The sequence below is a fragment of the Suricata suricatta genome, chromosome X (assembly GCF_006229205.1).
Source record: "Suricata suricatta isolate VVHF042 chromosome X, meerkat_22Aug2017_6uvM2_HiC, whole genome shotgun sequence".
NCBI lineage: Eukaryota > Metazoa > Chordata > Mammalia > Carnivora > Herpestidae > Suricata > Suricata suricatta.
The window spans coordinates 13,714,067-13,739,262 of record NC_043717.1 but is presented as its reverse complement, the minus strand read 5'-3'; the positions used below and the strand labels follow the sequence as shown (position 1 = coordinate 13,739,262).

General features: G+C 36.6%; 1 protein-coding gene and 1 pseudogene across 2 annotated transcripts in view; both read right to left on the bottom strand.

Moving 5' to 3' along the window:
- The window catches only part of CDKL5 (cyclin dependent kinase like 5), a 193,340-nt gene that overhangs the window by 109,558 nt on the left and 58,586 nt on the right, over window positions 1–25,196 (bottom strand). For both annotated transcript variants that reach the window (XM_029930145.1, XM_029930144.1), the window contains exons 2-3: window positions 24,494–24,717; window positions 21,712–21,746 (exon numbers count right to left, since the gene is read on the bottom strand). In XM_029930145.1, coding sequence (XP_029786005.1) covers window positions 21,712–21,746; window positions 24,494–24,557 — 99 coding nt within the window. In that variant the 5' untranslated portion in view covers window positions 24,558–24,717. The remainder of the gene's footprint in view (window positions 1–21,711; window positions 21,747–24,493; window positions 24,718–25,196) is intronic.
- LOC115284263 lies at window positions 4,456–24,583 on the bottom strand (annotated as a pseudogene).

Below are 25,196 nucleotides of genomic sequence, written 5' to 3'. Positions count from 1 at the left end.
AGAAACCCTACATAAACTTAGAAACATACTGTACTCAGGTATTAGAAAACTCAACAAGATGTCAATTTTCCTGAAATTGATAATATAGGTTTAATCCAACTGCTATCAAAAATCCAAGCAAGTTTTGTGTAGATACAGGCAAATTTATTCTAAAATGAAAATGGAAAGGCACTTGACCTGGAATAGCTAAAGAAATCTTGAAAAAGCAGAATCAAAATGAGAGGAATCCCCATACCTGATGTTACTGCAGAGCTACAGAATGGTACTCAACACAGTGTGATACTGGTCGAAGGATAAACACACAGCTCAGTAGGGCCACGCATATACAACTAACTGATTTTTGTCTACAAAAGTAATTCAGTGGAGGAAGAGACTTTTCCATAAATGATGGTGCTATAGCAATTGGACATCCATAGCATCCCTTCCTCCCAAAAAGAGAGAAAGAGACAGATAGACAGAAAATACCTCAACCTAAAATCTCACAACTTATACAAAAATGAACTCAAAACACATCATGAACTTCAATGCAAGTTCATGGACTTCTTACATTTACTTACATGTAAATCTATAAAACTTAGAAACAAGAAAATCTCGGGGTGTTGTATGGAAACCAACTTGACAATAAACTATTTTAAAAAAAAGAAACAAGAAAATCTTTACAATATAGGGCTAAACCAAAAGTTCTTAGACTTACCACCAAAAACACAATCCATAAAAGGAAAAACTGACAAATGACTTTATCAAAATTAAAATAATTTTCTCTGTGAAAGATCTTATTAAGTGATGAAAAGACAAGCTACAAGCAGGGAGAAAATATTTTCAAAAATATCCAACAAAGGATGTTTAAACCATTTTATATATATTTTTTAAGTCCTTAAATCAATAGTAATAAAATAAAGAATCCAATTAGAAAATGAACAGAAGGCACAAATATCTCACTGAAGAGGATACACAGATCCCAAATAAGCACATGAAAAGATACTCAACATTATTAGCCACTAGAGAAATGTAAATTTAAACTATAATGAGATCACCTACATACCTATTAGAATGGCTAAAATAAAAACAGTGATAATACCAAATGCTAGTGAGCATGTAGAGAAACGAGATCACTGACACATTGTTGATGGGAATGTGAACCACTCTGGGAAAAGAATATGCCAGTTTCTTACAAAACTATATATTCACTTACAAATCAGCAGTTACACTCTTGGGTGTTCATCCTTGGGAAATGAAAACTCTTGTTCAAAAAACCCTGTACACAAATGTTCATGCAGCTATGTTTGTAATTGCCAAAACCTGGAAACAACCTAAAGGTCCTTCAACCTTTTAACAGTGGGACCTCCATTCTACGGACTACTACTCAGCAATAAAAAAGAACAAACTATTGATTCACACAAAAACTTGGATGGGTCTCAAGGGAGTTATGCTGAGTGAAAAAAGCCAATCTCAAAAGGTTATACATTGTATCAGTCCATTTAAACAGTATTCTTGAAACAAAAAAATTATAGAGATGAACAGACTAGTGGTTGCGAGGAGTTAGGGAGAGGGGACTGCAGGGGTGCAGTTGTGGCTATAAACAGCACAAGGGATCCTTGTGATAAAACTGTTCTATATCTTGACTGTGGTGGTCATATGAATCTACACAAGTGATAAGAACTATACATATGCATGTGTACGCACACACACAATCATGAGTGCACGTAAAACTGGTGAAATCTGAATAAGGTCAATGGATTATATCAATGTCAGTTTTCTGGTTATGATATTTACTAAAATTATGCAAGAGGTTACTACTGGGAGAAATTAAAGTATATATGGAATCCATTATTTCTTATCATTGCATGTGAATCTGTAATTATCTCAAGATAAAAATGTTTACAAAAACAGGGCACCTGGGTGGCCCAGTCAGTTAAGTGTCAGACTCTTGATTTCAGCTCAGTTCATGATCTCGCAGTTCATGAATTTGAGTCCCTTGCCAGGCTCCGTGCTGACAGGGTGGAACCTGCTTGGGATTCTCTCTTTCTCTCTTTCTCTTTCTCTCTCTCTCTCTCTCTCTCTCTCTCTCTCTCTCTCTCAAAACAAATAAACTTAAAAAATTTTTTTCTTGGGGTTCCAGGGTGGCTCAGTCAGTTAAGTGTCTGACTTCGGCTCAGGTCATGATCTCATGGTTCATGCACTGGAGCCCCACGCCAGGCTCTGTGCTGACAGCTTGGAGCGGGGAGCCTGGAACCTGCTTCCTGCCTCAAATTCTGTCTCCTTCTCTCTCTGCCCCTCCCCTGCTGATGCTCTGTCTGTCTCTCTCTCAAAAATAAACATTAGAAAAGAAGTTTTTTCTTAAAAAAATCAAGCAAAAAATATGTGAAAATCAGTGTGAATCGAAGTGAACATGGCAACGTCCAATCCAAGGTTTCATGGGTTTTCCAGTGCCCCACAGAAACACACATCCCATTAGGAAATAACTGTGCTTATTCCTCACGAAATCGTGTGTGAGAAGGAAATCTGAACAATTCTTCAATGAACCAAGAAACTGGGTTTTACAAATGAGACTGTTTAAACTGTCAGAGCAAGATGCTATTCATCAGCAGATTGACCATGTCAGTTGTCCCTCTCTTCCTCCTTCAGTGCCCTGTGAGGTGAGAATAAGCTTCTGATAAAGAGTAGATCAATTAATGGGCACCTGGGTGGCTCAGTCAGTTAAGTGTCCGACTTCGGCTCAGGTCATGATCTCATGGTTTCTGAGTTTGAGCCCCACGCGGGGCTCTGTACTGACAGCTAGCTCAGAGCCTGGAGCCTACTTCTGATTCTGTGTCTCCCTCTCTCTCTGTGTGCCCCTGCCCCACTCATACTCTGTACCTCTCTCTCAAAAATAAATAAACATTAAAAAAAAAGAGTAGATCAGTTAAAAGAAGAAAAAGAAGCAACTTTTTTTTTTTGCACATCAAAGTAGTGAGTGTATCTCTGATAGTACTACATGTAATTAAAGATGTTGATCCTAAAACCTTCTGTAATAGAATCACTGCAATTTCATTTCTAATACTCGGTAGTAGATTTTGCTTAGATTAAGGTATACTGAATGAAGAGTTCAAAAGACTAGGAAAGATACATGCAGCCAGAAACTCTCAGAGGCAGACATGCAGGTGGCGCTCTTAAAACTTTATTAAATAAAGAATCCTCTCTAGAATATATGATGGACTAGGTCTACATTTGTACTTAATAAAGTCAAACATGACAGTAGTTTAATGTGAAATATTAAACTATTTCGTGTACAAAACTGTTGATGTAGCTGTCACGCAAGAACAAAGTATGAAGCTCAGCATTTTCACCAACCGTCTGTCAGTTTTAGAAAAGGCATTTGAAGAAACAGATTTCTTTAGTGTACATTTCCAACACATTAGTTACATGGGTAATACTCAAACCTCTTTCAACCTTTCTTGCATTCCAAATCTCAGTACAAACATCAAAAACTCTGGCCACCCCAAAAGACTGCCCACCAAACTCATAACAGAATACAAGTTCTAAAATAATGTTTATTACGTAGGCTTTATTAAGTAGAACAAAGTCAACAACTATCAGTTACTGCAAAATGCATGTAAGAACATTTAAACAGTCCAGTTCTATGTGTTCCTTTTAAGTTTTTCACATTAATGAGTGTTCACAGGACTAAAAACGTATCATTCAAGTGTCAATGATTACATTTCAGAAAAAGGACATCATTCCTGACATCTTTCTACAAAAGAAAAAAATCATAATGAATAGAACCAGTATTCCTAATAGAATAAACTGGGTGAAGGGGGGGCATCTGGGTGGGAGAGGGAGGAGTGCTTCACTTTCACAGTAAGAATTATGTAATATAAACATCATATGGCCCACACCAGAAAATCTGTGAGAAAGGTTCAAATTTGAACACTGCATTATTTTAAAATCCATGCTCATGAGTTTATACTATGCCTGTTTCTATCAACACATCACAAATATCTATCACTCTTTCATATACACTGAACCATTCTCAGGGAACATGGGAGAGGAAAAGTCCTTATTTGTGTGCTCTACCCACTGAGCCAACCAGGCACCCTGAAAAGTCCTTATTTATGTACCATCTGATGCAACCTTTATTTAGAACGTAAATTCTTCGAGTCAACCATTTTAAATACCAAGATGTTCCTCTAATTAATCCCTTCCCCTCTCTCTTCTCCTATCCCAGATACCTCAAAAGAACCCTTTATGTCTGCTAAGCCTGTGACTGACATTGTTGAGTACTACTTCCATTGGAACAAAAGTATACCCTCCACTGTACCTTCCTTTAACAACTGAGCAAAATCATAATGCTTTCAAACATGTGGCTAGATCTCTAGATCATTAAGGCTGCGGCTGGCATGCCTGCTGGCTTTGCAGAATGGCTGCTGTCTACAATGGCTACTGCTTGGTAGCTAGGGTTTTTTTTCCCCTCAGAATCTACTTATCATCTGGGAAATCAAAAGGCTATATGTGCGAGTTAGAGGTGGTGCTTCCTGCCTGCCCCAAACCTTGCTATGCACTCTATTTAGCATGCTTTTATTTCCTTGTTTATTATAACTGTGGCAGAAAGAACTGCTTTGTTTCCAGGAACCAGCCTGTCCCTGGGAGGGGACACAGCAGAGACAGGAAAAACTGATGAAGAGTTATTGGAAGGACCCGGCAGACCAGATGTATCATGGTAAGATTCACTCTCTGAATCCTTCACACAGTTCTTGAAGCTCTTGATGAAGACACAGAATAGCTCGAAAATATGCAAAGCAAGAGACACCAAGGACACCACCAGCATGAAGAGAATGAAGATAGTTTTCTCTGTGGAACGAGAAAGGAAGCAGTCCACTTGATGCGGGCAGGGGTCTTGTTTGCAAGTGTAAACCGCATTCAGACTGAAGCCATAGATGTACCACTGGATCAGCAGGAAGGCCACCTCAAAAAGAGACTTGAAGAGGATGCTGATGATATAGATTCGCAGCAAGCTCCTTATTTTCCCCTTACAGGGTTCTTCAGTGCTGAACTTGAACTTGTTGATTTCGTTTCCAACTTCCTCCACGCTGACATCACTGGTTTCAACAACTTTGAGTTCTTCCTGTTCCTTTTTCAAATTGTGTTCCTTGAGCAGCATGTAGAATACATGCACTAGGTACAAGAGTGAGGGGAAAGACACAAATAGGATCTGCAGGATCCAGAAGTGCACATGAGAGATCGGGAAGGACTTATCATAACAGACATTTTCACAACCAGGCTGCCGAGTATTACAATGAAAGGCAAACTGCTCATCATCCCAGGCTGACTGAACTGCTGTCCCAAGGAGCAGGATTCGGAAAATGAAAAGGATGGGGAACCATACTCTCCTTCCAGGGATGGAGTAAATTTGAACCTGGTCGAGGAGCTGGTCTAAAGCACCCCAACCACTCATGATGCCTGTTCGCTGTTCTTTCGCTTAAGAGAAGTGAAGTAGGCACGCCAAGAGACTGTGCTCCTTAAAGGATGAAGTAAAATGAAAAAGTTAAGTTCAAGCACTCAAAACTCTGCAAAGTTTAAAAGTCTACTACAACCTTTGGTACCTTCCTTACTTTTCCTCCTAATGAAAGACAACTGCTGATACCCAATAAAAGCTTACGTGGATTCATTTTCATACATGGTGAATAAATACTCTTAAATAATAATGTACATATACCAATAATGGGAAGAGTCACAAAAATGAGGGAACAAAATAAATGCATCGAAAGGTTTCCTTCAATTTCACAGTAAAGCAATCTTCAAAGATAAAGACTGAAACACAGAAAATGAATTAAAATTTCACATGCAGGGGTGCCTGGGTAGCTCAGTTGGTTGAGTGTTCAACTCTTATTTTCAGCTCAGGGCATAATCTCATGGTTATAGTGACTTTGAGCCCTGAACTGGGCTCTGTGCTAAGAGTGTGGAGCCTCCTTGGGATTCTCTCATATTCATTCTTTCATTCTCTCTCTCTCTCCCTCCCTCCCTGCCACCATTTGTGCGCTCTCTCTCTCTCTCTCTCTCTCTCTCTCTCTCTCAAAACAAATAAAAATTAAAAAATTTCACATGCATATATTGTATCATCATCAAACTTCATCTTCATCTTCAAACATATTATAGCCATCATTTCCTAAATACATAATGATAGGGGAACCTGGATGGCTTAGTTGGTAGAGCATGTGGCTCTTGATCTCAGGGTTGTGAGTCCAAGCCCCATGTTGGCATGGAGCCTATTTAGAAAAAAAAAATCCCTTTTAAAAAGGGAACAACCAAATAGATAATGCTATTCATTTAAGCATTATTTATTCAATGCCTACTAGGTACCAGGTACAGTACTGGACATTGGTCCCTATGAGTGAGTAAAACAGAATTCCTGTACTTGTGCAACTGTGGGAAAGAGATCATTAAAAGTACAATATTTTATTAAATCTAAGACACAACTGATTGTAAGATACACTATTTTGTTACTTATCATTCAGAAAGCAATAAGGGCATCTGGTGTTAAGATGTGCTTCAATTTCAGAAATGTGAGTGGAAACGTACATTTTAGAATCGATGAAAAAGGTTAAGTAAGTGAATAGACAATTGCAATTCTACATAAGTACTAGGAAGTAAACAAAGAGGCACTGACAGAAATATATTCAAGGAAACCAAGATCAACTGTATAAAGTCTGCTAGGCAAACCAACATGGGCAAAACTATGAGGGTGAAGAACTTATTGTAGTCAAGGAGCTCAAAGGTAGGCAGACTGCATCTACCAGGTATTAAGTGGAAGTGGCGCAGTCTCAGACTGGTGCTGGAGAAGGCTACTCAGGTGTCTGCTTGGCAGAGGAACCCAGAAGCAAAAAGCACAATTATACTGTGATGCTGGGGCAAGACTGAGCTGAGGGAGAAATTACTAATGGCAGCTCAGGACTTTTAAGGGACAGTGGGAAGATTGGAGGAGGACACAGGATACAATTAAGCAGCACAGGGATGAGGGTTCTGTGCTAAAATGGGCAGCCAGTGAGCTTTAGTGGTGACAAAAAGTAGAAGAGGATGTCAAAATCATGGAGGTGATCCTGAGAGTCTCTCACCCTGGAGAGGGGACAGATGCCCAATCCTGGCACTGCTGTGGTGAATGAAGGGATATTTTTGCAAGGGTAGCTGCCATCCCAGTTACATAGAGTAGCAAGATTAGGACAAAAAGAAAGAAAGAGAGAGAGAGAGAGAGAGAGAGAGAGAGAGAGAGGCAGGCAGGCAGAGAGAGAGAGAATCCTAAGCAGACCCCACACTATCAGAGCAGAGCCTGACATGGGGCTTGAACTCAAGAACCGTGAAATCATGACCTGAGCTGATATGAAGAGTTGGAAACTTAACCGACTGAGCCACTCAGGCGTCCAGCATATCGTGAGGATTAAATGAGATAATCCATGTAAAACGCTCAGCACAATGCCTGGCACATAGTAAGCACCCAGGAAATGATGATTAATATTATTTCTAGAGGAAGATGAACAGACTGCTGTTTAGCTAGGGAAATATGGTTTCATCTGGATTAAGACATTAACATAAGAAAAATAATTTATTGGTATTAAAAGTTGTATAGAATTATGAATGTTCAGTAGAAAGAGGTATCTGAGGCAATAAGTGTTTCTGACAAGTCTCTTTCATAATTTATTGTGCATTGTGTTGGGGAGGAAGGAGAACTGGGTGTTTGGAAACCTGCCTTTCTACCTAAAATCATCAGGTTGGGGATATATAGAACTATTAAATTATTTAGGCCAGATGGAAAGATGCTAGAATTTTTAAAAAATTTTTAATTGTATTTTATTTGAGAGAGAGAGAGAGAGAGAGAAAGAGAGAGAGAGGGAAAAGAAGGAGGAGGAAGAGGAGGAGGAGGAGGAGGAAGGGAGGGAGGGAGGAGAGAATGCTCCCTCCTTATCCAGAAATTGGAAGTCAGGACCCTGCCAACAAAGACTTCAGTTTAAATACTTATTTACTGAATATAAACCATTATCTCAGTTGAACTGTTAGCACATGGAAGCTTTTTTGTTAAGACTAAAATACTGACACACTATGTAATGCACGTGGGTTTCTTCTAGGAGATTGTTATATTAACAGGTTTGGGGGGTGCTGTGGGGGGGTTGGGGTTTTATTAAGTTTCAGGAGGAGCAACACGGATCCCGACTACTAATCTGTTGAGGGGGAATGGGACTCAGCTTGGAGCACAGCACATGCGTGTGCCGCTACTGAAGACCTGCTCCTCTCTCTCCGTTTCCTCCCGACAGCCTATTTCCTTATAAGAAATATCTCTTCACTAGGTGTTATATGGAAATCAACTTGACAATAAACTATACTAAAAAACTAAATTAATTAATTTAATTAAATAAACAGTTTAAGTGCAAAAAAGAAAAAAAGAAATGTCTCTAAGCAAAAGCCTAAAAGGCTTCTGCCTCTAATTCAAATCATGCTAGACAAATGGATCTTCCTTTATTCTTTGTTTCAAGATTTTATTTTTAAGTAATCTCTACACCCAATGTGGGGCTCGAACACATGACCCTGAGATCAAGAGTCATATGTTTCCACAACTGTGCTAGCTAGGAACCCTGGATCTTATATTAAAACAAATCACAGCTAATTGATTACATGGCAAAAGATTATTTTCAATCAAATATTTTCAATATAGCATGAACTCATCATTTCTAAAAACAAATTTTATTTAGTATATTAAGATAAAATTCATAATATGGAATATTTTAATTCTCCCTCCTGAAAAACTTTAATTCCCAAAGAGACATATTCATTTTCAACAATTAAGAAAATTGAGAGAAAAATATTTCTTAAATATGATATGGGTTTGCCAGCTAATAAGCCATTTTAAATACCATTCAGGTAATTTGTTTCTTGGTTTAACACCTATTCTTCACAGTAGATTCAGTGAGAAAAAGAAAAAAGAAAAATGAAACCTAAAAAAAGAGGGCAAGGTTAATGCAATTTACAATGTCTCAATCGCCCAAAGTTCTGCAAGGATAAGAACTGCAGGCTCCCAAAATGCAGTTTTTTAAGCAAGTAATCAAATTATACAGCTCTGAAGTATACACCATACTTTCTCAGCTGCTTAAATAACACATTTTAGCCAAACTGTCCTCTATCACACAGATTCTGAAAGTGATTTCTAGTAAGATAGAGTCACCAAGATCTACAGTTTATGATCAATACATTCTTCAAGGTTAATTGAAAATAAACCACTGGCAGCCTAAGAGTGAGGCATTTATTGTCATTAGTTTTTCAAATATAAACACTGGCTTCATCTCCAGATATTTCAAAGTACGTCAAAAAATTGAGTTACTTTTCCAAAAATAAGTGGGGTAAAAAAACACCGAGTGAAGGTTAAAAACAATAATCTATGAAAACTACTTTAGCATGGATTCTAAAAGCTATCCAATTAAAAATAAAATAAAAAACAAAAAACCAATACTGGGGGTAGAGGGAGAAAAATCAATAATTCCAGTTAATTTTGAGTAGAGTTATTAGCAATTTTCTAGAACTACAATAAGATCCTAAGTTTTTCAAATATTTTGTTCTGAAAATGTTCTTGCTATAAGCACTTTGAAAATATACAGATCTTAAATTCAAAGGGATGAAAATAACTATGAGTCATCTTAGCTAGGCAAATGGTTCACAGAAAAGTTAAAAGCCTCTTGCTGAACAATTATTTTTAAACTGGACAAGGTATTTCCCATTTTAAACCATAAACGTAAGACTTCAGGTTTCAGCTTCAACAAATAAAGTGCTTGAATATTGTCACTCCTATCCTTATAACAAGAAAAAAAACCCCTGAAAATCAACTTTCCTCAGGTTTATCAGAGAATTAAGGACATAAGGCAAATGGAACTCCTGAAATCTGGAGAGACAGGCAAATACAGAGAATCACACCTAAGAACAGCTTACCTGGAGCAGAAGTTGCGAGAGCAATACACTAGGGAGAAAACTACAATGGTAATTTTGACAAAGGCTTGCAAGTAAGAACTGCAGACCCAATCTTAGGAGAGCCCTCCGTCCAGTAGCTTGGCTTCACCTCCAGGACTTCACCAAGTTCTGAACGTGAAGATGCAAGAATGATCTCCTCCTCCCCTTTTGGGTAAGAGGAGGAGAAAAGTAACAATTTTGAAATACACCCAGAGTAAAGATCCAATAAAAATCTTCTCCCTTTTGAGGGAGGGGAAGGAGAACAGAGCCCTTTTGAAAAACATCCAGGGGGAAAAGTAAGAATTTTGAAATAAGGCTACAATGTTCTCCATGACAAAAGCCAACATTCCAAGGGAAAATTTACCATAGCCTCTATATGCTGTCCTGGGAGAGGGGAAGTTAGCCAGCTATAGCCCCTCTAGCCTTCTTGCTTCACCTAAAAAGTAGAGGAGGAAAAAGCTAAAAAATATTTGTGAGAGTTGCAGCCCAGGACTCCGACCCACCAAAATACTAAGATCTGGTCCTAAGACTATAGAACACTTCCTCATCCTCATACTCTACCATCATGTCACCGGGGTTCTGGTACAGTAAGAGTGGGTTTCAACTGAAAGAGTTGCAAGAAACAGACTATTTAAAAAGGAATTCTTAAGGAAATGCAAAGACAATGGGAGAGAAAAATCAACAACAATAACAAAAAATAAAGACACTAGAGGAAACTGAAGCCTCTAGCACCTACCCCTACAATAATTATTTAACAGCCCAGACCCTAGCCAAATTAACAGAAAACATTACACTAAAGGCCTGTTTACCTCAGCTCCTATTACCCAACATATCCTATCTGGCTTTTTAAAAACATTAAAAAGCAGGCTAAATGGCAAGACAAAAGGCAATCTGAGAAGACAAAGCACACATCAGAAACAGACTCAGGTATGGCATAGATTCGGGGATTATCAGGAATACTTTCATATACGGAATTTAAAATAACTATGATTACTATGTTAAGAGCTCTAATGGAAAAATTAGACAACACGCAAGTACAGATGGATAATGTAAGCATGCATACTCAAATAATTAAAAGAAAATGCTACAAATAACTCTACAACAAAAATGAATAATGCTTTTAATGGACTTAGTAGACTGGACATGGCCAAGGAAAGAATCAGTGAACTTAAAGATATTTCAATAGAAACTTCCTAAACAAAGGCAAAGGGAAAAAAAGAGTTTTAAAAAGCAAACAGAATATCTAAGAACTACAGGCCAATTATAAGGTATAACCAGAATACCGTAAGGAAAAGAATGAGACAAAGGAGAAAAAATGTTTGAAAGAATAATGGCCAAAAATCGTCCAAAATTAACGACACCAAATTATTACACATCAAAAAGATCAGAGCAGACCTAGCAAGATAAATACCAAAAAATCCATACCTAACCTACATCATATTCAAACTACAGAAAAACAAACATAAAGAGAAAATCATGAAAAAAGCCAGAGGGGAAAAAATATATTACCTACAGAGAACAAGGGTAAGAAGTACATTCAACTTTTTTCAGAAACCATAAAGTGAAATATTTAAAGTGTTGGGATAAAAAAGTTATTCATTGAAATTATCTTTCAAAAGTGAAGGAGAAATACTATTTCAGATAAACCAAAACTGAGGGAATTTTTTAACAGTGGATCAACCTTGGGGTGCCTGCGTGGCTGAGTCTGTTAAGGGTCCAACTTTGGCTCAGGTCATGATCTTATGGTTTGTGAATTTGAGCCCCACGTTGGGCTCTGTGCTGACAGCTCAGAGCCTGGAGCCTGCTTTGGAATCTGTGACTCCCTCTCTCTATCTCTCTCTGCCCCTCCCCCACTCACACTCTGTCTCTTAAAAAATAAACATTAAAAAAATTTTTAAAAACACAGTATATCAGCCTAGTAAAAACTTTTAAAAAGTTATTTAGAGAAGGAAAATTATACAGGTCAGAAAGTCAGATCTACACAAAATAAGTAAGAGCATTGGAGAAGGAATAAATGAAGGCAAAAAAATGTAGTTTTCCTATTCATAATTCATAGATAACCATTCAAGTGCACCTGAGTGGCTCAGTCAGTTGAGTGTCTGACTTTGGCTCAGGTCATGATCTCGATGGTTCATATGTTCAAGCCCCACATTGCATTCTGTGCTGACAGCTCAGAGCCTGGAGCCTGCTTCAGATTCTGTGTCTCCCTCTCTCTTTGCCCCTCCTCCTCTTGTGCTCTGTCTCTCTCAAAAATAAATTAATAAACAAACATTTTTTTAAAAAAAAGATATGCATTCAAAGTAAGACTAGTAACAGTGTATTCACTGATTATAGCATACATATTAGTAAAATGAATGAATGACAGCAATGTTACAGGGGGATGGGAGGGAGAGATTCAGGAAATTCTAGGTTAAGGTACATGTACTACCTGGGAAGCAGAATACAGTTATCTGAGAGTAGACTTAGAGAAGTTGTAAATATATGCAGCAAACTCTAGGGCAATGACTAAAAATCTTTTTTTTTAATGTTTATTTATTTTTGAGTAAGAGAGAGAGCAGGAGAGCATGAGTGGGGGAGGGGCAGAGAGAGGGGGAGACAGAGGATCCAAAGGAGGCTCTGCACTGACAGCAAAGAGCCCGATGTGGGACTCAAACTCACAAACCACAAGATCATGACCTGAGCTCAAGTCCGATGCTTAGCTGACTGAGCCACCCAGGCACCCCTGACTAAAACCCTTTTTTAAAGAAGTATAATGGACATGCTAAGACAAGAGAGAAAAACAGAATCATATAAAACAGTCAATTAAAATCAGAAGTAAGAAAAACAAAGAAATGTTTTTGTTTAAAAAAATATATATGGAAATTTAAACTGGTGAAGCCATTGTGGAAACAGTTTTGCAGCTCTCACAAAGTTGAACATAGAACTCCCATATTACCTAGCACTTCCACTCTTAGGTATACACCCAGAAAGAACTGAAAACAGGTTTTTAAACAAAACTTGTACATGAAAGTTCACAGCAGCACTGTTCACAATAGTCAAAAGGTAGAAACAACCCACTATCTCCACTGACATATGAATGGATAGACAAAATGTGATACATTCATACAATGGAATATTCTTCAGTCATAAAAAGGAATGGAGTATGTATATATGCTACAATATGGATGAATCTCAATAACATTATGCTAAGAGAAGGAAGGCAAACTGCAAAGGTCACATATTGTATGTGATCCCCTTGATAGAAAATGTCCAGAATAGGTAAATCCATAGATACAGAAAGGAGATTGAAGATTGCCAGGGATGGGGAGGAGGAGACATGAGGAATGGGCACTTCCTGGGCACAAGGTTTTCTTTTCTTTTTTAAAAATTTTTTTAATGTTTATTTATTTATTCTGAGATGGAGAGAGAGCCAGCAGGGGAGGGGCAGAAGGAGAGGGGGAGAGAGAATCCCAAGCAGGCTCCCATGCTGTCAGCGTGGAGCCCGATGTGGCACCCTATCTCACAAACCCTAAGATCATGACCAGAGCTGGTATCAAGAGTCTGAAGCTTAACCGACTGAGTCACTCAGATGCCCCATGAGGTTTTTTTTTTTTTTGAGGTTGTACTCAAAAAAAATTTTGTACTTGACAGAGGCAGTGATTACACAACACTGTGAAGGTACTAAATGCCACTGAGCTGTACACTTTAAAATGACTGATTTATGTTATGCCAATTTTACCTCAAATTTTTTAAAAATGATGGACCTAAAATGTGGCTTAATTCCAGGCTCTTCCACTTCCTAACTTGTATGACCTTCAGGAAATCAACATATTTGAGAATCAGTTTCCCCATTTAAAAAGAAGGTAATATTAATTTACAGTTATTATGAAGATTTAAAATAATGAAAATAAAGCATCTAGCATAATGCCTAGAAGTCAAGAGATACTTGAAACAGAAATTACTACTATTTCTTCTTAACTTCTCATTTATTTTCACTTAAATTATTTTAGGGAGATACCTCATGGTTTTAGTCTCCAAAGAATTTTACTATTCCTATTTGTGAGAATCTCTTTCTCTTAAACTCAAATATTCTTTCATAGCCTCAATGAAGACTTTTTATCCTTCGTATTCATCTTTGGATGAAAAGTCATTCAGGCCAGTGATGAGACGTAGTCAGGGTAAATACACTGTGTCTCTGTATGCCCAGTCCCTAGCAAAGTTCACTTCTCTGAGAGGTATCCAATACAAAATTTCCTACCCAGCCATCCAAACAATTTACCCAAGCTCAGCTTAAGGGAAAAGCAATTTTCAGTGGAAGTCCCACATTTTATTAACTCCATTCCTCAGGCTCCAAAAGCACAAAGGGCAAAGAGACAAATAGAAATTGAGATGGATGATCCACTGAGGCCACTATGCAGTCTCCACCATATTTTCCCAGTTAGCGCTTGTTCACTATCAGGAGTCAGCTAGGTTTTCCTGTTAAGGGCCACAATAAAAATTTTAGGCTGTGTGCTTCCGGTTCTGTGTCTCCTTCTCTCTCTGCCCCTCCCCCTCTCATGCTCTGTCTCTCTCTGTATCAAAAATAAATAAAACATGAAAAAAAATTTAAAAAAATTTTAGGCTGTGTATGTCATACAGTCTCTGTTGCAACTACTCAACTATTATTTTAGTACAAAAACATCCAGAGAGAACACAGAAACAAATGAGTGTGGCTGTGTTTCAACACAATTTTATTTGTAAAATAGGCAGTGGGCCACATCTGGCTCACGGGCGAAAGTTTGCCAACTCCAGACCTACACTGTCAGGGTAGGCACTCCTGCCCATCCTAATAGGGTGGTCCTAAAGGAAACTGCCTGGGCCACATGGATCAAGTTTCAGCTGTACCATTTGGGGAATGTTCTACGATCTATCAATACTCCACCTAGGATTCTGGGCCTTCCCACATGTACCATTCTTATTCAGCTGCCCTCAATGAACAGCATACTTCCTAATTTATTCCCATCTTTATGGTAGTCCTTTTATGGGGTTCTGGGAAATACTGATTTATTTTTTGTTGCTCCTTTACAATTGACATGACTTTTTCCTAAGCAGGCTTTAATGAAGAACTTATTGAAAAATGGGGAAAAAGATTTCACGTTATCATTTCCACTATAATCTTCTCTCAAATTATCCTCTCCCAAGTTATGTGTTAAGCTTCCTGGCAGAATAAAATATGATCTTGTATTTGTTGATTTATAAATACTAGACTAAATTCCTCAAAAATAGGAATTCCTTATTGATTTCTACAGAGCCAGTTCCGAGTAGAGTACCTGACATTTTATGGGCACTCAATACATTTTTCTTAAACAAATATTTGACTGAATTTTACTTTATAATGCCATGCCTAGATCACAGTGCTTTCAGTTCAGGAGGTACAAGGAAATTTTTTTAATTGGATGTTTTAAAATTAAAAGGCTTTAACATATGAAACAAACATTTAAATTGGGAAAGAGTAAAGCTCAAAAGCATTGGAGAATATAAACTGTAGCTTCTAATAGTATTTTAGGGCTGGATTACTATTTATGTAGAAATAGATCACTGTGTACTACTTTCAAGTTACTGATTCCAACAATTGATAGTTATGCTTAACTACTTAAAAATATCCACCATATGGGCATTTGTTGAGCCGTTCCTGTTCTTGTATTATCAGTGAATACATATTTCAAGGCCGTGTAAAAAAAATTATTCACTTTCATTTTTGCTCCTGAAGTTTTGAAAAGTTGCATTAAAGAGCTAATATAAATCCCTTAAGCACAGACATTTATCAGAGACTAATGAAATTACTCATCTGAAGAAGGTAGAGAGTGTTCTTTTCTTTGAACTAATTATGTTTTTACAATTAGCAGAAAAGACTTTGAAGTCCATCTAGTGCCCCAGCCAACTCATTCTCTAGTTCAGGGGTGGAGGAGTGTGCACAGGAGATACAGACAAATCATTTAGGAGTTGAGTAACAGTGAGAAAGATGAATGAGCTAAAATCTTCTGGGTAGACACTGTATGCATAGTAAGTAATGGCCAGTTCTAACATGGCCATTTCTTTATCCCATTTACTAAAAAACAAACATACAAACAAAACAAATCTGGGATGACGAGGATAAATATAACCATGAAGCTGGTAAAAGCTCAAATTTCTTTTAGTTCCTGGGAGAAGTCAGACTCACCTGGAAAAAGCCATTATTTCTTTTACTGATACCAAGGCAACAAAAACATAGGTAGTTTGTCCTATATCCTAGCAGAATATGAAATCTAAAATATTATAATACACAGCAGTATGATTTTGGTAAGACTTTTGTAGTGTTCCAGAAACTTTTCAGAAAGTTTCTTGAAACTTTTCCACAATTAATTGATCAGCAAGAAAAAATCGGTCATGAGAGGAAACCACACAGAAGTAATGGTTCTATATAAGTGCTCTTTAATAGTAGACAGAAGAGATCTTCCTGCACTGATGATTCCTATAACCTTCTTCCTGACCCAAAGTCCATGTTAACATTGGCATCTTGTTAATCTTCATAACTTGCAATAAATTCAAGTCATTTAGGGAAGTGTAACTACTTTAAAAAATGATTATGGTGAAATAATCAATAGTGAAATATTCCCAGCTTCTTACAATCTTTATTAAAACCCCAAGCCTCTCCCTAATTTTCTTAAAATGCTAGAAATTTTATAGATAAGAAGCAGGAATGAACTCACATCTTACTTTATTTGAATAAGGAAGAAAGTAATGATAAAGAAAATAATTAATCCCATATATTCAGTTTCTCATTGTTGATTCATCTAAGTTTTGTTCTAAAACCTCAATTCAGGGGCGCCTGGGTGGCTCAGTCAGTTAAGTGTCCGACTCTTAGTCATGATCTCACGGTTTGTGGGTTTGAGTCCCACATCTGGCTCTATGCTGACAGGTGCGGAGCCTGCTTGGGATGCTCTCTCTCCCTCTCTCTCTGCCCCTCCCCTGATCGCTCCCCCTATCTCTCTCTCTCCCAAAATAAATAAACATTAAAAAAGAAAACCTCAATTCACATGTAAAACTTAAATCTAAAAAAAGAATTGAAGATTTGTTTCATTTAATGTGGAAAAAAACTGAAAGTTTATGTTGTTTTAGTAGAAAATAACTGTGGTTTTAGGTGGTGCACTATAAATAATCTGTGAAACTGGTGATAGTTCATGGACTTGTCCTCAAGTATCTTCTTAAAATAGTTCATTTCTTTTTATTTTTTAAAGTGACCAAATCATATTCGGCTTTTTGGTGGAAAACAAAATTAATCTGAAAAGAAAAAAAGAAATCACTAACTCCAAATATATAAAGGTTGCTAAAAATGAACCCTTACGGCAAAAGACAAATTGTTCATAGTAAATGATAATAATCAAAGCATGCCTTTTCGTAGGGGAAAATATGGGTATGACTGACTAGTGAATAATATATATATATTTTTTATTTTTATTTTCTGAGAAAGAGAGAGAAAGAGAGCATGAGACGGTGAGGGACAGAGGGGGAGGGAGAGAGGATCCAAAGTGGGCTCTGCACTGACATACGCTTAACTGACTGAGCCATCCAGGCACCCCTGCTGACTAGTGATTATTTAATCACAACTATTCCTCCTAGTACTCTGCATCTCAATTTCTCAACTCTCAAAAGGGAAAAATGGCACAATCTAGATTTTCTCTGCCCGCTCTCTCCTTAACCTCTGGCTTCAATGTACCATTTCACTTAAAAGAGGTCATTACTAAACAGTAATGTTAAATGAAATCCATTTTCTCACCCCTCAATCCTTATCATCATGAATCTTTTTTGGATTTTTACACTGTTGGTGAATACCATTTTACAAAATCTCTCTTCCTTGCTTTCTAGAAGTATGCCTTCCTCTTCTTTCAGTAGGACTATTTAACCATGCCCTCAAATCTGCTCTGCACTCCCTCTTGGAAGATCCATAACATTTCACAATTCCATCTAGTTCTTGTTCATGTTAGCAATTTCTGGCATGAGACCAAAACCTGGTTCTACCCCTTCTTGACTGCAAAATCTTGGCCCTAACACATAACCTCTCTAATGCCTCAGCTTTCTTATCTGTCAAATGGGTATAAGAGTAGACATGTTGTAGGGAGTAAATGTAAGACAACTAGCAGAGTTAGCTAGCATGTGTTAGATGCTCAGTATGTGGTACTTATTATCAGGTTTGGTATTCTGCTGCCATTTTACTTTTTATGAAAGCCAAACTCATTATTTCTCCCTCTGAACTTATATTATACCCTTTATAAGTTTTTCAGTCAGACAAATAATACCAATGGTTTCTCAGTTTACCACAAACCCTTGGGATCAGCTCCAATCCTTCCACAGGAACCTGGTACTCTGTAACAGCTCTCTACAGTGTCCTTCAGTTTTGGTTCTGTAATTTAAGTCCACTTTATTATTTATTAAATACTTATAGGCTCTACCCCACACTGGATTCTTCATGGCTTTGTATAATCAGCTATCCCAAGAGCATGTCACCTACTATTTCAAAACAAACAAAAATTTCTCCTATGTCAACTCCAGCAACAGAAAAGGAAATACATGAATCAGTATGTCCCTGTCCTAGGATTAGTTAGCACTGCCCTCCAACCTCTCTCAAACAGGCTGCACAATCTCTCATCTTCAGTTCTAATCACATCTCACTATGTCATTCCATTCCATTTTCCCTACTTTGCTTTAAGGGTGACCTCTTTGAGCTTCTGCAAAGAAAAGCATGCTGTAAAATATGCCTCCCCTCTCATAAGCACTTCAAAGCAGACAGGCAAATAAAAAGAAAATCAGCAATGCATATCTGGAGAGCAAAGGTCAAACCAGAACCTGAGTAGTCCTGTGGTGCTGTAGGTAGCCTAACACTTACTGCTAACAGTTTTCATATACATGCCAATGTGTACATATATAATAAACAGAAGCTGTGGAAAAGAGAGCACAGTTACATTGTTCTTTATTAAGGGGGCAGCATTTCAGTAAATTAAGAAGTATGATCTTTGGCCTGGAATAGCCAATCATCATATCGTGTTCACAAAAGACAGGATACATTTGTTTATAAACATGACTTCTAAATTTCTTGCAATAGTGCCCAAATTAAAAGAGTAACTTTCTTTCATACTTGTTCAAATATATAATGTGCTGTGAATTATTTAATTATATATACACCCATAGCCAACCCTCTCCAAAAGAGATCAAATTTATGCAGAAGTGATCATGCATACCTATACAAACATAATCACACACATCTGATTTATATATTTTATAAGCATTTTCCTAAATTTATAAAAGTGATGCAAAATATACAGGCATGATTATTTTACATATAATGGATACAACAGGGAAGATGGTATCCATTTTTAACTATAAAATGAGATATGTTAGTAATCCATTTGATTGATCCTAAAGGGTAAATCTTAGAAGCATCAAATTCCCTATTTTTGGATAATGGGGTAAAGATTGGAAGGTCTGATTCTAGCCCAAAAAAGGATATATCTATAACAAGTCTAATGACCAAACAGCTGCAGATTCTAAACAGAGTTTTATATTACTCTGAGTTAGTCACTAATTCATGCTTTATATTTTCCATCCAGCAATATCTTTTCAGATGCATGAAAGGAAAAAGCAACAATACTTAGAGCTAGTCTGTGAGCCTCTTATTTAGTGAAGGACAGTAAAAAGATACTTTTTAGATGCAATGTCATTTGCAGAAACCTCATGGGTTATTGTTTTAAGTATCTATTCTTCTACCTCTTCAGACCATAAGCCATACAAGAGAAAGAAAACTATGGTTTATTCATCCTTATAACTCCAAGTGCCCTAGGAATCCGAGTTCACATTGAGAGTTGGCTTCCCAAGGGCAGAGAGTCCTGTCCTCATCTACTTTCACTCTGGGCCCATCTCGCTGACACTAACAATGTATGAGAACCAGGCACAGGTAACAAGCGTATCTTCACAAATGAGTAAACCAGACATATGGCAAGACAAAAACATATATTAATTGGATATATTCAATTAATAAAGTTTCTTTTTACAGAAAAGGCAGAAAGAGAGCTTAGATAGGGTTAAAAAAGGCATAGAGGAAACAGTCACAGGAAGAAGTGACTGAGACTGAGAAAAAAACACTGTTGGAAGATTTACATTATGTATAAGAAATCTTTCAATTTTATAACTCAAAGATTAAAATTAAGAACTGAAGTTTCCATTAGCTATGCTGTATAAACACAGCCATGGTATAAGAGGAAGTATCGTGTCCGTGAAAGAGTCAAATTTAACTTGGAAACGAACAACCTATTTCCCCTGACTAGTATTCACCAAGGAATTTTATTTTTTTAAAGCTTCAGAAATTTATTATGACTTGAGGCAACTCATTAACAGTATAGCAATTCATTGGAGAGCTTTCCATTTGTTTAATTCCCAACCGCAGTAATATTTCTTAATGAGGTATTCAAGGTGCTAAATTTATTTTGATTACATTTATTATTTTACGTTCTTAATCATCCTAAATCAAAAATCATGGTATTCAAACCAGTTTTTTGAGGATTTACTGGCAGAGATCTTCAGATAACTATTACCAACAAAAGATACTTTGAACACTCAACTTCAAGAATAGAAAATGCAACACAAAACAAATTAAAAGATTTGTGATCTAAATCCCAAATGTACATCAACTGCCATGAAGCCTTAAATCCAAAACATACTATTTTGTACAACAGGAAAGAAAAATAAACATAAAAATGGTACCCTCTTTATTTATGCATATATTTACATATACACATTACGAAAAATAGATTTGAGAATTTAACTAAATGACTTGAGCTAAATTGTTAAGCTCATCTCAGACATAAGTTAAACCATTAGAGAATACCACAAAAACACTTCGAACTTTGGTCTTAACAAAATTATACACATAATAGCATGAGGTCAGATATTAATACTCAGACTAGATATATCATAACAGAAAAATATTTAACTTAACATTTAAAATTGTTACAGCTTCATCAACACTTGCCATCTTAAAATTAGTCTCTGAGTAGAACACACTTACCTCTGAGCAGCAGCTGTGGGAAACTTGAAATAACTTCACAGAATAATTGGTGATTAGCGTAACAGTCAAATAATCTATATCATAAGACCCATTTGAAGGCAATATAAGGGTGATCAACTAAGCCAGTAATGATAATCATGCACTATTATCCAAAGCCCTATCGCATAACCAAACACCAATCCACTACCTTTCAAAATCTGCATTCAGATCCATCAAGCAATCTAAGTTACTGGCTCTATGTGAAAAATACTGACTGAATGCTCCTTCTTGGTCTTCAGGGCTTCAACATAAATCTGTCACTACCTTGATTTCTTCTCTGTCACCTTTTCTCCCTTCCCAAGAGGAATCTTTTCACCTATACACATAAGGCAGTTGAGAAAAAAGAGCATATGACTGCAAATAACTAATGACTACCTAATCATGATAAAGCTTGTCTAAAAGCACTCTCCTTTTTCTAGGTTCACATGTTCATTTCACTTTAGTAAGCATCATTATCATAGCCAGTTTTAATTATATGCCCACATGCACAGAATAATACATTCATTTCTAAACAGTTAAACATATACAGTATTTTCTGTTTAAAAACCATGTGCCTTCTTGTGGGGAGAAGCACTGGGTGTTATATGGAAACCAATTTGACAATAAACTATTAAAAATAAAAAAATAATAAAAAGAAAAACAACCATGTGCCTTACCTTGTGTCTGCATTTAAGCACAACTCCATAGGCTCCTATAATAAAAAGAAATAAACAATTAGGGGGCACATATACAAACTATAACTCTTAGAGAAATAAAAGTTTTATTATATTTACATTGATTATCAGTAAAATGTTATATACTAGATTGTTATAATAATGAACCCTAAAGTAACAGTACTCTACAGCAAAAATGCAATGAGCCACATACAGAGAATAGAAACTATACATATATTTTAACACAAGAGTATAAGCAACCCATTTCCACAACAAGTATCTTTAAATGTTTCTCTTTTTTTTTTTTAATTTTTATTATTTTGAGAGAGAGAGTGTAAGTGAAGGAGGGGCAGAGAGAGAGAGGTAGAGAGAGCGAATACCAAGCAGGCTCCACACTATCAGTGCAAAGCCTGATGCGGGGCTTGAACTCACAAACCATGAGATCATGACCTGAGCTGAAATCAGATGCTTAACTGACTAAGCCATCTAGATGCCCCTAAATGTTTCTCTTTTTAAAGAAAATTTCACTTGAGACATTTTAATTTAAGCTTAAAATTTCTGGAGACGAGATTTGGACACAAGAACTTTATTTTTTTTAATTTTTTTAATGTTTTTATTTATTTTTGATACAGAGAAAGACAGAGCATGAGAGGGGGAGGGACAGAGAGAGAAGGAGACACAGAACCGGAAGCAGGCTCCAGGCTCTGAGCTAGCTGTCAGCACAGAGCCTGATGCGGGGCTCGAACCCACAAACGTGAGATCTGACTGGAGCTGAAGTCGGAGGCTTAACCGACTGAGCCATCCAGGTGCCCCAGACACAGAATTTTAAAAATAAATGAAAATTAACTCAAAAAATTCTAGAAAACTTAAAATTTTAAAGCTAATGATCTCAGTCCTAGGAGACATTTAAATCCTCTTCTAGGATACTGGAATGTATTTCCTAACTGGCAAAATAGTACAGGCCTTAAGCTTTCCAAATAATAACCAGTAGGAATTGCTACATTTTTGTCATAAATGAGGACTCAGTGCAAGGACACAGACCAAAAGCAGCCCAAGGCTTTCTGGCCATTTACAGCCACGCACTCAGGCTTCTTTCATATACTGTGATAAGATTCATCACTACCTTTTGGGTTACTCATCCTTTTTTCTAGACAAAGAAACTACTTCCTTAAGAGAGGCAGAACAGAGTCAACAGCAAGGTACCCAAGAAACTGAGGTTGTATTATGACAATCTAATCAGTAAAATCAACATGTAATGTATGATACCTTGAGGTTTGTAGAAATGTCACAAACATTAACAGACAGGCAAAACCTGTACACATCTATGACAAGGGGACTTAAAAGAGATGAAATTGGGAAATATGCCTTGAACAAAATCTAGGGAACTGGAACAAGTGTCCCTCACATTGGTGGAGATGGATGAATCTTATTATCATAGTCAGCTACTATAACCATTCAACTTAATTCTACAATCACCAGGCAATCTTTTAATCTAGAGTTAACTACCCATGCCATTTCACTACAGAGTGCACTAGCTAGGCTACAGGAATGTAGAGTTTACTAGACAGTTTTTAATTTACTTTATATGTATGTGTGTATATATATATATATATATATATGCATGCATACATACATATTTCTTACATATATATGCATACACTGCATACATACATACATATTTCTTAGCAACTTCAGATCTTAAAGCAAGCACCCAATGATCAGTCTGTATTTTAATTGTTTCTATTTATTTGAAAAGGATTTAACTTCTTAATATTAATATCTAAAACAGCTTTACTGTTCTTTTAAAATTCACAATTTATTTGAAAATTCAAAAGATAATAAAATTTTTGTAACATTTGCTTTAAAGATATAAATGCTAAGAAACCATAATTATAATCACTCATACCCTGTTAAAAGAATCATTTCTCAAAATCCCCATAAAGTTATCTTTAAGTCAAAAGTAAAGATTACTAAGAAGGAAAAATCAGGAAGACTTATGAAAAATGAATTACCATATTTCATCAAATTAATGATGTCACTGATCATAAACATTTTATGTATTAGTGGGGGGGGAAGTGCTGCCAATTATACCGTGACATGCTACAAATTATAACACACATCCTGATTTCAGAGATGTTAAAATCTGATCAAGTTGTGTACCTCAGAACTTATAAAAACGTGGTTTGTCATTCTCAAAGACAAATAAGAAGTTATTCATTTATTTACCATGTATTTAGTAAAATTTCACTTATAGAAATAAATTATTCAAAATAAGCCTGATATAAAAATAAAATGTAACAAAAAACTATAGACTTAAAGAAACCATAACTACTAATTAAAACAATAAAATGAAGGCAGCCTTAAGAAATCCATGATTTGGGCTGCCTGGTGGCTTAGTCGGTTAAATAACAGACTCTTGATCTCAGTTCAGGTCATGATCTCAAGGTTTGTGAGTTAGAGTTCCAAGTCAGGCTCTGCATTGACATTAGGAAGCCTGCTTGGGATTCTCTCGCTGCCTCTTGCTTTGCCCCTCTTTCTCTCTCAAAATAAATAAACTTAAAAAAAATCCCTGATTCGTTAAGTTTTAAAGGGTTTTAAAATGTTATTAACTTTCAATTGGAGAGTAAAATCCAAATCGTTTAAGCACAATTTTATTTTTAATATTTTACTCAAACACATATCTGAATTAATATAGGTAAAATTAATAGGATCTGAATTAGTAACATTTTCAGTGGCAGGTATAACTACATACATTGCTCAGAAACTTAAGGAATGCTAAACTTACCTTCACCTACAACCCCAAGGATCTCAAATTTATTCATCACATTACCAATGTTAGGAATCTTCATGAAGACAAACTCCTCTTTTGATGCAAGCCACAAAACATGGCATCAAAAAAGAACTTCTGAGAAAGTTGTGCAGTAAGTAGAAAATGTCGAAGGAAGAAATTCTCACAGGTGGGCAGGAACTGTCACATTTTTGTTGTAATGTAAAGTATTAAATGATCCCCTGAAAGAAAAAACACAAAAGCCCTAAGTTTTATATTCAGCACTCTAATAATTTATCCTTTGTGTACAGTTTTTTAAAAAAATCATGTTAATGTTTCATATACTTAAAAAGAAAGAAAGAAAAATAATAAGAGAGAAGAACCCAAAATGGAACAAAAACAAATGTACCTAGGTGTATTTAAGATGAATAATATAACTACTCTGCAAGGGGGTCAGAAGAAAAAGAAACAACCTTAGATAATTTTTGAAAACAATGTTTTGGGGCCCTTGGGTGGCTTAGGAGGTTAAGCATCTGACTTTGATCTCACAGTTCCATGAGTTCCAGCCGTGCGTCGGGTTCTGTGCTGACAGCTCAGAGCCTGGAGCCTGCTTCGGATTCTGTGCCTCCCTCCCTCTCTTCCCCTCCTCAGCTTATCCTCTGTTTCTCCCTCTCTCTCAAAAATGAATAAACATAAAAAAAAATTTTTAGCCAATGTTTTA